This window comes from Antechinus flavipes, chromosome 4, assembly GCF_016432865.1.
Source record: "Antechinus flavipes isolate AdamAnt ecotype Samford, QLD, Australia chromosome 4, AdamAnt_v2, whole genome shotgun sequence".
NCBI lineage: Eukaryota > Metazoa > Chordata > Mammalia > Dasyuromorphia > Dasyuridae > Antechinus > Antechinus flavipes.
Window position 1 is genome coordinate 81752646 of NC_067401.1, and position 16772 is coordinate 81769417.

General features: G+C 30.4%; 1 protein-coding gene across 13 annotated transcripts in view; it reads right to left on the minus strand.

Annotated features, from left to right (window-relative positions):
- Positions 1–16772, minus strand: part of CDC42BPA (CDC42 binding protein kinase alpha) — a 347897-nt gene that overhangs the window by 67262 nt on the left and 263863 nt on the right. For 4 of the 13 annotated variants that reach the window (XM_051993431.1, XM_051993435.1, XM_051993427.1 and 1 more), the window contains exons 21-23: positions 15764–15840; positions 15037–15084; positions 9124–9162 (exon numbers count right to left, since the gene is read on the minus strand). In XM_051993431.1, the coding sequence (XP_051849391.1) occupies positions 9124–9162; positions 15037–15084; positions 15764–15840 (164 nt within the window). The remainder of the gene's footprint in view (positions 1–9123; positions 9163–15036; positions 15085–15763; positions 15841–16772) is intronic. The other 9 variants (XM_051993437.1, XM_051993436.1, XM_051993439.1 and 6 more) reach the window with 3 other exon arrangements.

Below are 16772 nucleotides of genomic sequence, written 5' to 3' on the forward strand. Positions count from 1 at the left end.
GACTTTTGAAAACTTTACTAAAGTTCTATTCTGATATCTCATCCTGGCATGGAGGTGATCCTTCATTTTCAAGGGCACTGTAATTAAAACATAAACACTATCAAGTCCTATACCAAACTGAAAAGATACATGCCCAGTCACAATGCATGTCTACCATCAAAGGACTAATCTAACAAATTTCAGAGTCTCACTACCAGAATAGCCTCAAAGTGATGACTTTTTTGGCAAAGATAATTCTCAAAGATATTTTAATAAGTCACTCAAGAATTGTAATTTATGTTAAAGATAATATCAACACAAATGAAATCACTGGTTGTTCAAGTAGTGAAGTATGAAAAGTATCTTTAAGAAGATACAATGTATTCCTATTACTTACTGGGTCAGTTTCTTAAATTAGAGCTCCAACTCCTCTATAAGCTATCTTAATCTTTCCTGTGCTTTTTGAACTTTCACCAGACTTTTTCTTTCCTCTATTAATATTTTTTCATATTAAATAGCCTGATCTCCTTAGTATTTTACCTATTTTACACCAATGTATGTATATAATTTTCTTTAAGATGCTATCTGATTTATATAACCCTAATGTCAATTTACATTAATGAGAAGTTAATATTTTTTTGTTAGCTGTTTTTTAAAAGAAATTTCTTTGTATTCTTCAGTTATTACTTGTATATTTACCTTTTCTTCCAAATTACAATGCAGCTTCTTAAAAACAACTATAATATCATCTTTTTTTCTATATTCCTCACATGCTCTTGTACAGTGCAATTCAGATAGCAATTAGCTTAATCAAACCATATTTAATAAATTAATGAACTGGAAGCCACTTGATTTCCCAATTCTGTAAGCTATTCAATCTTCTCGTTCCCTAACTACATGCTTGTGATGTAGTATATTCAATTTAATACAATAAACAAATACTAAGCTGCCAGAGCTACATTTTCCCAAATTGGACATCAAGAGGCCAAGTCTGGTTTGGCTCTAAACTTCTTGAGATCATATTTCTTCAACCAAATCACTTTTTCATTCTATTGTTGACATTACTCTTGTCCCACCTTCTAAATGGACCTCTGTAGATCATATTGAACAGCAGCTAAGCCATGATGAGTTCCTTTAGACCATGCATGCATGTTCATTTTCAGTATGGCTGGTTTTTTTCTCTCTAGCCCATATACCGAAACCTTAATCCTTTTACTTCTTGCTTTGAAAACTGTAAGCAAGTCAACACTGCATTATTTTTACAGTCCTGTGTACTCCCTAATTAAAACATCCTTCCTGGCTACCATCCCATAAGGTATTTTATAGAATACCTTTAGAAATTACATTTAATAGAATGTAAATAATTACATTTATTAGAATGTAAACTCTTTGAAGGCAGGGATTTCCACCCTTTCCTACTGTTATCCCCAGGGCACTTAATAAATGCATTTTAATTCATTCATTCAACACTTTTCAGAAAGATAAAAAATTGAATGTCTGTTAAACCTAAAAGCTTCTTTCTGATCATTTGTTGGAGATGGGCAATACAGAGAAAATCTATAATTACTAAAAGGATTTTCTTGGTGGAAATCTGGACTGGAAGCAATTAAAACAATGGGCCAAATAAAATAAAATGAAATTTCATAGGGATAAATTTTATAGCAATATCTTATACCTTCATTCAAAAATGTCAACTTTCCAAATACAAGATGTGATTAGATAGTTGTGTACTTAGGAAAAAGACAGATTTCAGAGGTATTAAAACTTCAGTGAGTCTACTATGCAAAATGGCAGCCAAGAAATGTTGTACAATCTAATTGGGGCCAAATATCTAGGACTTAGGAATGATAGTTCTGATAGTCTCCATCACTGTCAGATGGTTCTGGACACCACATTTAAGGAATGATGCTGGTAAGCTATTCAGTATATAGAATAAGGAGATGATGTTGGTGAAGGTGGTCAAATTCATGCTACATGATGACAACTGAAAGAAATGGGAGTGTTTAGTCTTCAAAAAGAAGTCATTTGGGTGATATAATTATCTGTAAATTTTTAGAGGCCTATTACATAGAAGAGGAATTAGATTTGAAAGAAGAAAAGAACTAAGAGGAATGCAGAAAGATAGAGGTAAATTTGTTCAAGTAAAAAAACAAAAACTTCAATTTCTTAATAACCAGATCTATCCAAAAGTAACATGGTTTGTCTTACAAAGTTATGGGTTTCTCTACTTTGTAGTTTTCAGACAAAGGATGAGTGATTACTTGTTGGGGGTTTTGTTAAAAGCCAGGCATGAGCTGTACTAGGTGGCTTTTGAGGCACTTTCAGATACAGATAATGAGAAGGAAGAATAATCTTATAATTCTTTTAATTACTAAACTGAAAATGGAGAGAAATCTAAAAATACACTTTTATACAACTGCATTGCAACTAAGAGATAAAACAGGAAGAATCAATGGGAAAGTCAAGGAATTCATAGAAGCCAATATTCAAAAAGAGGAAAAGTAATAACATTCAAGGCCTTAGATAGTGTTCTACAAATATAGAGAATAAGGCTAAACACCAAAGTAAACCAAAGATCTTGACACAAGAAAATGAACTAGGCTTAATAGGCAGCTCTAAGATTTGTAAAGGGAATATGACTTGTGAATAGAATATGGCAATATTTTGGGATATTTTATAACAAATAGGTTATTTTTCAAAAAGTAATAAAAGGTTATAGTATCACATATCAGAGTAAAATATGTTCAGCAATATTTTGATGGGGTTTTACATCAAATTATATGATTAAAAGATAAAAAAGACTAAGTTGGAGAAACATCAGAAATCCAGCATGAAGATAACAGTGATGTGGAACCTCCTTAACATTCTTCTTCTATATAGGAGCTAGTATTTTTCTATGATATCCAAGTTAATGTATGGGCCTGCCTGCCCTAAACCTAATTTGCCTAAACAGAGAAACTATCTTAATGAGCATTATGACTTTTCTATCTATTTTAATACTATTTTATGAATTAATTATTGGTGAAGGCTCTTATCTTATTCCTGAGCTATCACAATAGGCTTCTGGTTAGTCCCCTTTCCTCCAGTAGATTCTAGTCCATTTTGCATTCAGCTGTCAAATTAAACTTTACAAATGATAGGTTTGACCATGTCATGTATCTATTCAATCCACTTCAGGGGCTTACTATTACTTCCAGGATCAAATATAAAATCCTGTTTGGCATTTAGAGCCCTTAAATCTTCTAATACTTTATAACCCCCCAGGTAATTTACAATCCAATGACCTTGGATTCCTTAGTATTATTCTCCCAAGACATTCTTTCTCCAGACTCTGGGTATTTTGAATAGTTGGGCACATTGTTCCTATTAATCTCTTTCTTTTGGTTTTCTTCAAATCTCAGCTAACGTCCTACTTTCTGTAAGAAGTCTTTTCCAGTTCTCCCGTTCATTTCCTTCTGAGGAAATTTTACTATATGCATTTATTTTATACTGTATTTATCTCGTTGTTACATAACTGTTAGCATGCTATTGCCTCTATTGGAATGTGAACTCCATGAAAAAAAGGGATGGGGAAGAGCATTTTTTTTTTTGAATACCCACTTCTAAGCATAGCAGGCAATTAATGAAGGCTTTTAGACTTGACTTGAAAGAAGGCCAAAGAGGGATGTGGGAAACTGTGAAGCATGAGATTCTGAAAAGAGAAGCATAAATGAATCTAATGAAGAGGTAAGAGGAAACTGACTAAAGACACCAATGAGCCACCCAAGGAGCTCATAAACCCAGACTGACTTTTTAAAGACACAGTAGAAGAAAGGTAAAGTAACTGATAATGAATTTGTAGAATGAATGTTACTCCTCTGATACTAGTGCAAGGAGCATTAGAATAAGTCAATGCTGGCAATCATTGCTCAAGACAATAAAAAAATTGTCTGATATATGTTGCAAAAGGAGGAGGATTAAAGAAGATATAGGAATGCCACTTAAGTAGATAGGAGGATGAAAATATATGATGATGGTTAAAAGGCTCAATAATTTCTTTTTTTAAATCTATTTTCCCCTTCAAGAATAATAATCTTTTGACCATGAAGTACAAAACAAAAAAAGTTGATTAGAGAACAGTAACCTAATATAATAACAATAACTTAAGATAATAAAGTATCCAGTTTTCCTTCATCAGGCAAAGTTATTAGGCCAAGATGAGCTATATTTTAAGATAACCAATGAGCCAGTGGATCATGCTTGATTATTCATTCTTTATTTTCTCTATCTGTTTTTTAAAAATCAGTATGGATTTATGAGTTTATGAATAAGGGTTTATTCTTTTGTGGCTTATGGATCTCTGTAGTCTGCTTCCCTTTGCCTCTGCATTAAGCCACAATCAGTGAGTATCCTTTAAAAGATACTGGAGAATGGGAGAAGTACAGCAGAACTCAGGAAGGTATTTTGCAAAAAAAGGGACATATTCAAATCCAGTGAGATGTCAATTAATAAATTCTAGAACACAGTATTAAAAGGATAGTTTGTGAGTATTTAAAAAAGGAAGACTGGATCACTAAAAACCAGGATAGCTCCACTAAGAAAAAAAATAATTCCAGAAAACTTTACTCCTTAGAAAATTAGAGAAATGCTCTAAGCTCAATAGAGACAGTCCCAAAAGGTTTGGGACATTCTAGATAATCAGATTTCAGCAAAGCAGGTGAACATACAAATAGCAGTGATTGACATCTATAAGTATGTTAAATATTACAAAGTGCTTTACAACACATCTCACTTAAACTTTCTAACAATCTTTGTCAAGTACTATGTATATTATTATTGTTGCTCTTCATACTGAGGCAGCTAAGTGTTACTAGTGTATAGAAGAATTTTTTTTAAACCTCATTACATAGCATGCTGCATAGAGAGCTGGCCTAGAAACCAGGAAGATCTGGGTTCAAGATTTTCTTCTTATAATACAACTATATGAACCCAGGCAAATCACTTAAACTCTTAGTTATACTCACTCGGCAAAAATAGTAGGAAAAGCAAAAAGTAACAACCATGTCCTCAATTTTGAGTAATTCTGAGGCAGAACCTTGTTCATAAACAGACTCATAGGCCCACAGTTCTAAAGCAGAGTCATTTGACTCAATCATTTGATTGATAGATGAAAAACTGAGGGCCAAAGAGGCCAGTGACTTGCACAAGAATGTGCTGTATGAAAGAGCAGAATTAAGATGAAAACATTAGAATAGAAGCTAATTTTTAAAGGGCATCAAAAAGGTAAACTACTACAATCCTGATCCTTGCTATTTTAGGAGCCCCCAGTGGCTGCAACCAACACAACAAGCACTGGTCTTTGTGATAGTGAGAAACAGTGAGACAGGGAAAGGAAAAAATAGAAGTGCAATTTAATTCATGAATATATACAAAAGCAACTCCCAAAGGGCTATAGAATTAAAAAAAAAACCCAAAGAATATTTTATAGATTGCACATATTACTGCTATCTGAATATGAACAGAAGTTCTAAAAATGCATTTGTCTATTGATTACTTTGTGATCATGAAGAAAAATGGTAGAAAAGAGTCACAATAATCATAATTTCACATTAGATATGAAATGCACTTCTAAGAATGCAGTATGACAATATCAAGACTATATTACAGTAATATTAAAAACTAAATATTAACTTTTAAGTTTTGTATAATAAGACATAGTCAATTCATCAAGCAAAGTTCAAGCTTATTTTTAATTTCTTTTTTTTTTTTTGTAAGGGAAATTCTTGTTTTCTAAGAATTAAAAAGGAACTACCAAAATGTATGAATAATTCTATCTGTTAAGATAGTTGAGATAAATGATGAAATCAAATTCAGAACATTAGAGAAATGAATATGGACATGCTAAAATATGACCAAAAAAAGAACCATTGAATATATACTTGAAAAGAACAGTTCCAAAAGGTCATCTTTTCACACAAAGAATGTGAAAGGCAACATCAGAAATAAATTTGAAATAAAAAATTTATTTGGGAAATTATCCTTTTATTTTCTGTACACATATACATATAATTGGCACTGACAAAAATCACTCCTTTAGATGTTGTTGTATTTACATTTTTCAAAAATGCTTACTCTATTTTAAAAAAATCCTACTAGAAATTTGCCATGAAATAGTTAAATTAGGTAATGCTTCAGTTGTAGTAAGGTAATAAAGCAACTAATTAAAGAAAAGTTATCCTCGTTTTAAAAAGTACCTTTATAAATATCCAAAACAATGGTAGTTTAAAATATAATCGTTATTACTATTTAAGTTAACCAAACAAAGACAACATGTCCCACATGCCAAGAGAAAAAATATTATAATCATTTGTACAAGCAATAAAGTGAATCAATGTAACAGTAATAAATGTGAAGGTTCCTCAGTAATAGAAGTAACTTGTGAGATTTTAATAAAGGAGCAATAAAAAGGGAAAAGGTGATGAAATTTAACTGCATTAAGAGATGTGTGGTTAGGTACCACTAATTAGTACAAGATTTCAAGGGAAGAAAAAATGAAAATTAATTCTAACCTAACCAAGTCATTTTGATATTTTTTAAGAAATATCAAGATTACAGAAAGAACTTACTTAAAAGCCAAAATGGCTTTTTTTCCCTAAGTATAGCTATGTTTTAAGAAATATGATATCTAAATGATAATTTATTGTTCTGTTACTTTTTAGAACTAATTAGCATGAGAAAAGGCTCAAGTGGGATTTTATCAAGTTTATTTCATCAATTTAGAAACTGATTACAATGTGTTTTTGCTGGTGGATAATAGCCATCTAAGAATTCACCAAATTCTTTGTTTATCAGGAGTTTCCAGTTATTGATGTTAAAAATTTAAGAATATGGCAATTAAATATAAACATATCTTTATACTTAAATCACTGTCTGATTTTTAGATAACAAACAGCAAGAATTACTCAAATTACATAGTTTAGTTCCTTCATAAATAATGCATACAATCAAAGTCACTCATCTGGAATACATAGCTTTTTCTACCAGAAAAATAATTTTTGTAGGGAACAAGTAAAAATTTGGAGATATTTTAAATATATCTAATTTTAAGCATTTTTTAATCATTGCTGATAAATTTTATTGGATAATGCTTATCACCTTTAACAAAAACAATGTTTTCCTACCTATTTTCATCTATTCCTTTAACTTTTAATACATATATTTCCAAAATGCTTAAATTAATGGGTTAAGACAAAGCCCCCTTTTCAGAACACCTATTTTTTACACATTTAATTTTGAAGCCTTTTAGAAATCATTGGTAGTAACTAAAATTTTAAAAAGTGTTCAGACATTCCAAAAGCTGGTTTTATAAGCTTGAGTTAAAGGTAAAATTAATTACCTTGATATAATTACAAGAAGAGTATTGATTATTTTCATAATAGCAACTCGCAAGTTACAACTTTCTTAAATAACTAAAGTTACAAATTAGCCTAGATTATGAATAATTGTCTTTGAGATCCAACAATCTAACTTTTGTTTCTCTTCATGGAAATCTGTTGGAAATGTCTACTTTCATTTTTTTTAATATTCTAAGATAACAACAAAGAACATAACCTCTTTTCCTCATAATTGCAACCTAAAGGAACTATGAAGGAATATATTTAAACGATAAACTCTTAAAAGCAATAAATCACTAAACTTTTCCTTTTTATCTAGAAATGTGGCAGAATATTATCTGTGAATTTTATGTCTTTATTCTAATTTTTAAAAGATCCAGTTTTTAATGCCACAATATACTTAAGATATAATAAAATAATGATTGCCCAAATGTGTGTTAAATAGCAGTAAATAATGAGGTATATGTGACCAATTATGGTTATTAAACAGGTAGCATAATCTCATATCAGAAAGAATAACATAAACCCATTAAATCATAAGCTGCTTGAGAGCAGGGGCCGTTCTTTACTTTCTTTTTCTTTTCCCAGAATATTTTTTTAATAAATGCTAGTAGATATGACTTATATGATAATACCTAAATTATCTGGCAAATAACAAAGGGATCCAAATGAATGTTTTCTATTCTTTTATAGTTGAGAACAATATATTAATGTTATTAGGTTTTTTCTTTCCTAGAATAACATAATACTATGGCTGGAATAATGTACTAATGGTTAAAATCATAGCAATCAAGAGTTCTAGGTCTAACACTAACATCTTTTATAATGTTTTAAGGATCCTTGTGTAACATAAAAATGAAAATAACATGCCTGTCCCATCTATAGTATAAGATTATTTTACAGACAAGGTCCACAAAGGTTATGCCATTTATGTGTTCAGTGGGTTTACAACTTATTGGAAAAGAGATTATATAAATATAAATTTTAACCATATAGCAATTTTTTTTAAATTTCAGGACCACTTTGACATCTAAAATTCTAGAATTTCAGGGTATTGATAATAAAGCTTTTTTCTTGAATAACCAAATAGCTTTTTTGAATAGTCAAAGTTACAAATTAGTTTTGGTTATGAATAACTGTCAATGAGATCAGACAATCTAACTTTTGTTTCTCTTCATGGAAATCTAATTTAATATATGCTTTCATTAATTTCTTTATCAAATATTAGTACATGAGAAAAATTATGAATTTTATGAAAAACTTTATTTTAATATAGACCTAAGAAAATGCTTATTGATGAATTCTGCTTATCTGGGAAGATAAGAAATATATTTCTGACTAGGTACATTCATATCCTACGAAGGCCTTCCAAATTTGGGCATCTCTAGGAAATCCCTAAATATATGCTTATATCTAAGAGATTGTTATAACTCTATGCTAACTGAACACTTCTCTAATTAATTTTGAAAGATAATTTCAATGTTACTTTCCTTTAACATCAACATCAAATGAAATTCAAACTTTTATCATTCTGGCAGCTTGTTCAAAGAAACACTATCATGTGAACATTCCTAAAGCTTTGAATTCAAAGCAATAAAAGAAAATATAAACATAGCACTAATAGCAGTAACAGCAAAAGCAACAAAAAACATGCAGTAATATAAATAAAATATTGCAAAAAAGGCAGCATAGAATGTTCTGCAACCACAGGCAAAAAAGGTGGGAATGAGGGACATGGGAGGGGGGTGGGGAAAGTACAACAATCTCTTACACGTCTGCCTTTGCTAGCTGGAATACAGGATGGAGAGCGCTTCAACAGAGAAAGGAGGAAAATATGTTACAAAAACTCTCACACACAATTATCCTAAAAAATTCTTATGTTAACAAGTTAATGATATGTACATATATATATATACATATACATACACATTTTATGATAGAATAAAATCACATATATTTTGTCAGATGATTTTTTAAAGAAAAAAAACCATACAGATAAAACAGTACAAATAAACCCAAATAGTCTGACAGAGTAAGCTGGAAGACAGTAAGGTTCTACACTGGATTAGGTATACACAAGGAGACTTATAAAAGATCACCATATACCATACATCTTCTTGAAACTCCATTTTGCTGGTATATTTAATATATGTGAGTGGAAGGAACTGAAGTCTTTTTGATTTAGTAATAATTGGAATTTGAGTGTTTAATTGATTTCCATTAATTCTGTCAACTAACAAATGCTAACCTTTCTCATAGATACTACTATGATTGTGCTAATGCTAAAGAATTACTACTAAGTCATATCAGTATTTCAAGTATATTTCCAATCCTGGATAACCATAAACAACAGAATAAAGTTTTTGAAATAGCATCCAAACCTGTAATATATGGTGACACTCAAAGAGACTTATCTCCTAATATGATTTTACATGTCTAGCATATGCATTGTACTTTCAACTTTTTCCAAAATGTTTTTCTAATCATCTTCACAACAACTAAAAGGATGAAGCAGGGATTATTTCCATTTTTCCATTTTACAGATGAATAATTCAGCTAAGGCATGAAAGGTGATTTATCCAAAGTTATTTAGTAAGTGTATAGGATACTAAAATTAGAATATTATGTCTCCTGTTTTCCAGTAAGGTCTTTCCCCTCTTCTTTCCCTGCTTCCTACTATGGCAAATTTACTTTTTGTTGTTTATCCCCAGATAAAAGCAAGAGGCTAATGAGATCAACATTTCAGGTTCAATTCTATTCTAGATACTTTCAAATAAAGGGAGAAAAATCTATTCCACAATCAAATGGCTTTTTTTCTCCAATGTAAATAACCAATTGAAAGAACTGTGAAAGCTCAATGTAAATTTAAATTTACTTCTACAATAATCTGAAGAGCATATTCTATTGAATAGTCAGTAAAAATATCTTTAAATATAAACATTACATTTTGTTAGATACCTATATTATAATTTAAATATGATTTTGTTTAAATTAAAAATGACAATGAATTATCTACAATAAAGATGTTTATCTTCTGGAAACAGAAATTCTGGAAATGCTGTCTTTGGGCATAAATAGCTGAATCCCAGATATCTATTTTTATGTTTTCAAATAGAAAAAGGGAAATTATACTTTTTTCTGATAAGATAATTACAGTAAACTACAAAATACATGCTTTTATATAAACATCTGAATTGCGTACCAGAAGATAGAAACCAGTGCTTTGTCTTTATATGTTTTTGAATCATTTAAAAATGTATTTGGGATCTATGAGGTTCTGTCTACCAGCATTTTAAGGCTAGAATATGAAGTATCTAGGCAAGTACTTTTGATTACACATATATAATCTGGTTACTTTTTTGAGGATTAGTTAATGGATTTAGAGATTAAATAAATTATGACCAAAAATTATTTATGGTGCTATCAAGGCATTTAGATCAACAATCAACAATTTATTTATTTGGGGCACAATCAAGCCAAACTAATTAACTAGCCAAGTTGCAAATGTTAATGTTCAAAAATCTGAAAACCAAAGGAAAGCCACTCTGAAAGTATTGCTGAAGGTGAAATGAATGAAAAGGATGCTGTTCTGTATCAAATTATGTACTTATAGAATCTCTATGCTTATGTAATACCCTTATACTACTTAAAATTCTACTAGTAAAATTTCATTTGTACTATCAAGAAAACAAATCAGGGAGGTTTTTGGTAGTGCCATTAGTCACATTATGCTCTAATGTAAATTTGAAGAGGGAAAGAAAAGGTATGACAGATAATTTTGAGCATTGTATAGCTGAAGGGAGAACAGGACTAAGATAAGTTCCTATTAGTGGTTTTTGACAGGTTATCAGGAAGGGGGTGAAAATTAAAGAGTACTAGTGACAAACATGGCTTCTTTTTTTATTTTATTGAGGTGTAACTCTAAGTATGCCCTACTGATAATGCCAATCTCAAGCTATAAATGAACTTGAATCAGGTCAGTACTACTACAGAGTAAAAACTATTGGAGATGCCTCTCATGGCTGTTGGAGAAATAAATGTGGACTCACATATAAGCCTGGGCATACTTTCCAGAGCCTAACATTAAGTGCATACAAGAACATAGGGCATCACGTTCAGATAGATGTTCTCAAGAACAGTTTTAAGACACTAGAATGATGGAGCCTTCATTATCATTGCACTCTCAGAAAAATAGAAAAAAATATAAGTTACTCAAAATTACTAGTGAGAGCAAGGGACAATTCTATACTAGACAGATAGTCCAACTCTATTAATATCCTTCCACTAGTTTTGTTTTTTAAAAGATCCTATTCCAAAGTTTTTAATACTTACAGATTTAGACCTTGACCAACCTTTTACAAGCATCTGGGATGGTCTCCTATAATTGAAAGTTACTACAAAACTCATGGCTCTTACCTCCATCTGTTTCTCTGATTCTTAGCCACTCTTGAAGCCAGAAGAAAAGTGGGCTTTTCTTATTTTAGCATAAATTAGCAATTTAGAACAGCAAAAAATATGGAGAACTTCCACAAACCTATTCTAAATTTTCATTACTACTTCTCTTGCAACCCAAGTATATGCCATCCCCTCAGCATAGGACCACCTCAATTTACTGTTTGCTTCCATCTATTAAGCAGATATATGTTTCATTAGAGATAGCCAATTCAAAATAGGGAAACATGGTAAATATCAAACATGAAAAGGAAAATATGTTAATTAAAAATCATAGCCTTTAATTAAACAAGTGTCACATACATCATTTTGCCAACCCTTGAGCTACCTGAACAATTAAAAGAAGATTTTTTTTCTTTCTGGTTTTTGCTTTGAAAGTTACATAGTAGAATGAAAAATTGGGAGAGAAGAGAATTAACCTGAATTTTAAAGTTAATATGTTTTCTGTGACTCTATTATACATTGGATAGGTTCTCTAAGAAGGATTTTTGGAAAATCATGGGTAAGAACACAAGAGATGAGAAGGAATGGATAAGTTATGATATTTAACAGTAGAGATATTATATATATCTATGAAATCACAGATCCAAATAAGGACAGAAGTCAGTCAATGCCTTGTATTTAACATGAGCAAGCTACTAGATTTGGGTAAGACTATCTAGAAATATCACTGTTTTATGTTTTTGTGGATAATAGTGAAGATAACTGGCAAAAGGGTATATGTCTATGTTTAAAAAAATTTTTTTATAGACAGAATGGCAGCTACAGAGAAACAAGAAAAAATTTTAATGTACTTTTTTCAGTACTATAACTAAGGTTATATGCTGACAGTACTATAATCTTAAAATAGTGTTACTTAAGAAATTAAAAATATTAATTATAATGTATGAAACCTTCATACAATAATATCAATGTGAACTGAGTGATAACCCCAGACAAAGGCCAAAGATTCATTATGGCAAAAAGTAAATACATGCCTTGAATATCATAAAATCTGATGACAGCAGTGATCTTTAACATAGCAATATATGTGTTGAAATCCTCTGAGATGGAATTTCTAGCAAAGTAGACAGATGCTATGTTATTATACAGAAAAAAAAAAAAACTAGAGAGAACATAGGATGGGGGAAGGTAGCTGAAGATTAGGAACAAGATGTGCAAAAGGAAACACTAGAAAAGCTTTAACTTCAGAGTCAGAGGAAGCAAGAAAAGCAGAGTAAGGAAGAGGACAATCCAGAATACTTAGGCATATGGGCAAGTCAGCCCAGGGAAATGACAATAGGTTAAAGGAAGGACATTTAGTCAGATATTTCCTATGAGCAGAACCTAGAAGGAAAACATGCTAAGCTAGTACAGCAGGAATCTAACAGAACAGATATTTCTATCAGAAGACAAAGGGATATATCTAGGGCTTCAAGTAAAGAAAACAGGTTGACCTAGAGAATAGAAAAGAGTAATAGAAACAACCATGATCCCAAGAATGAAAAATGAAAAGATACTGTAGACTTAGGACAGGGAATTCCAAGAAGAGTCAATGCTTAATGCTTCAAATTTATGCCAATCCAAATTAAACAAGTTCAACTACACACACACATATACCCACACCCAACACACATTCCCCCCGCCACCACACAATCTCCTTACATCAATGGCAAAATTAGTTGTTCATTTCAAATAGCTGTATGCACTAAAATACAATGAATCTGGGAAAGAGTATTTCCAGGGAAGAACTATTAAGGGAGGAAATGTTTTAACCACAGTGACACAGTATTTCAAAGAGAAGTCCTTATAATTTTCTCCTAACCCTTTTATATTCTTGGTTTGTGGCAGCAGAAAATTAACCCAACTTCAGCAATTAATTACATAAAATGCCAAAAAAATTCCTTAATTTGGAGAGTGCTTCTGATGGTGGCATTTTATTTTGACATAATACGCTGTAAAATTATGTTATAGAGACAAAAGTGTCTGGAGGTAGAGTGAAGGATATAAATTAGAAAGGAAAAAAGAAATTTTGAAACAAAGAAAAGCTTAAAGTAATACTTGGATTTTCTTCATATTCTTTTAAGGATGAAAGATACTTGTAGCTAACTATCACATAATTTAAGAGATTAAACAATACTTCATGTAAAAATACTATCATTATATATAGCACTTTTTAGTGGTACCCAAAATTACCCTTCAACACTGAAATGAGAACAATATTTTAGATTAAACAAAAATGTGAAATTTTATATAACTATTTCAAACATACCAAGGCAGCCAGACTTTCTGTTATTTAATAATAAAAATATTTATCATTATTAAGATATAACCACAATTAACATGCACTAATTTTCATGTATTTAATGTCTATTTTACAAAAATAAAATATGCTAAGTAATCTTAAGAATACTTTTTGATTCCTGTTAAAATATAAGAAATAGAAAATTTTAAGCTATTCTCCTGGTAAAGAGATGATATGTTTGACAAGGTACCATCCCATTGTTTTCCCAACCCTCCTCATACTTTTGGAAGCATATAATTTTTAGCATGATAAAACAATTTATTTAAAGGATTATTGTACTATTTCATATGAAATATAGAGAATTCACATAAAATGAAATTATGTAAAAAGAAAGAATGAAGCATATCTCACAGGATCTATCTAAATGGCTAAATCTATAGGTTTAATTCAGGAAGGAAATAATAATGCAGTCAATTTATATCAATATACATGTACTAACTCAAAATAATTCAAAGTCCATTTCTACATTAAAAGAAAACTTTATTGGTAGCCTAAATGTTCTTTACCTTTTGCCAGCTAGCAGAATTTAATATAACTTTAAAAATCAGAACTTATAAAAAATATTGCAAAAATTAAAAAATATATTGGTAAGAAGATAGAAAAATGTTCAAGATTAATATACAGGAAAGAAAAGGAAGAAGTGAAAATAGCAATTACCACATGTGATAAAAATTTTAAGTAGTTGTGATAAAATTAAAATAGCATTTCTGATCAGAGATAAATTAAAAGGACCAGAATGAAGGGGAAAATGACAGATCCTTTGAATAAGAAAAGTACTTTGCGTAGTGTATTATTTTATTTTCATGGATAAGAAAAATGTAGAAACATTTTTCACCCATAATTTATTCTACAGTTCTTTAAATTGACTGCATTAATTTATAGATTCTCCAAATCAATTCACTGATCTCTTTTACTGAGGGATGCATTGTTTGAAGATGAAAGACTTACGTCATCCAAAAAATCAATCAGTGAAGATGAGGAAGAAGAAAAGGAATCCTATTTAACGAATACAGCAATAAAGAAATAGAAAAAAATGTATGAAGCAATTTAATAAAAATAAATAATAACTCCAACCTTCTATAACAATTAAATAAAATGATAAATGGCACTAATTCAAGAAAACAAATGAACAAAGTAGATACTATACCTTTTCTTACATAAGAAATTTATAAACCCCTTTAAACTACATCTAAAGAATGGTGCTTATTTTTCCTGCCACAAATAATTAATTAATTTAAATATTATCTTTCAAATATAATCAAATATAGCAAATATATGAATAAAATTAAACAGAAGAAAACATCAAAAGAACCAATAAATAATAACCCATATAGTTTTTAGATATAACAATGACTCCCAAATTCAGATTTTTTTCCCATTAAATGTAGTCACTTAGCTCTAAGAGAAATGTTATTTCAGCTTATATAATATTATATTTTTTCTTTTTTTCATTTCACAGTTCCAAGGTGCTAATGCAAGATGGAATTAAAACAGTCATAATAATGCCCATTTTTCTTTTTCTGTATCCCCAGTGCCTAGCACAGTGCTGGCATAGAGAAAATGTCTAACAAATGCTTGTTAATTGATTGATAATTTTTATACAAGTATAAAAGTTTTTTTAAAGTATTGTGAAGTTATAAGATGAGATGAGGAAATTAAATGATTTTACACTTACTTCAAATTGATCCAGAGCAGAGGTAGGCGCATTCAAAAATGCCAAGAAAGAATTCTGTGAGTCTTGGTGCTTTACACCTAGAAGACAGCAGCAACTTTTTTTAAGCTTGAGAACAAAACTACTTTTCATGGATAACCTTTTCTGCCTGAATTTGTTAAAAGGCATTTATAAACCAAAGTATTCAGAGTTCATCAAAATCCTGAATATGCATACTCAAACCAAAATATATTAAATACTGGTAATTTTTTCTTAGCTTTATATATGATAAGACCAGAGTATTTTCTATTTTTTTCCCTAATACACACATAGTAGGTTGTGTAATGGAATGACAAACACATCAGTCTTCAGAAAATACTTCTTGAATTTCAAATTATTGTATGTTGCCTCTAAAATAAGAGTTTAAACCTCTTGTTGAAGGTTTGACTGAGGTGTGGCCTTGGAGGGAAGAGAATTGCCTATTCCAAAATATCATGAATTTTCTAGGATAAGGGGTAAGGAAGTTAGCTTTGTTATAAAATCACTGTTAGTGGAGTCCAGGAAAAGGGAAAAGAGTTAAGTAAAGGCAAATATTCTAGAAACAGTGTTTTTGGCACCATTCCACATGCCCCCTTAGGTGTGCCACAGCAAATATTCATAATAAATTTGTAAATGTGCTATGAAAAAAAAAATTCTTGAAGGCTTGGAATCAAGAAGACCTGAATTCAAACATGATGGATTCATGTGATGCATTTCATTCAATAAACTTAGTAATAAGTGGCATTCAAAAACATCTGTTCATCAACTAATTACCCCTTTCATTAATGCTTTGTTTTCTTGTTTAATTATTTTATGTATCACTTCTATATTTCCAGCTCTTATGTTCCCTAAAGACAGAAGATAAATATTGTTTCCTTTGTGCTTCCAACAGCAAGTAGCAAATTTCTAGAATATGCAGTTGTCTAATAAAGACGAGTTAATTTAACAGTCTCCTGTAAATATAATCATATTCATATTACATCATGCCACAGCA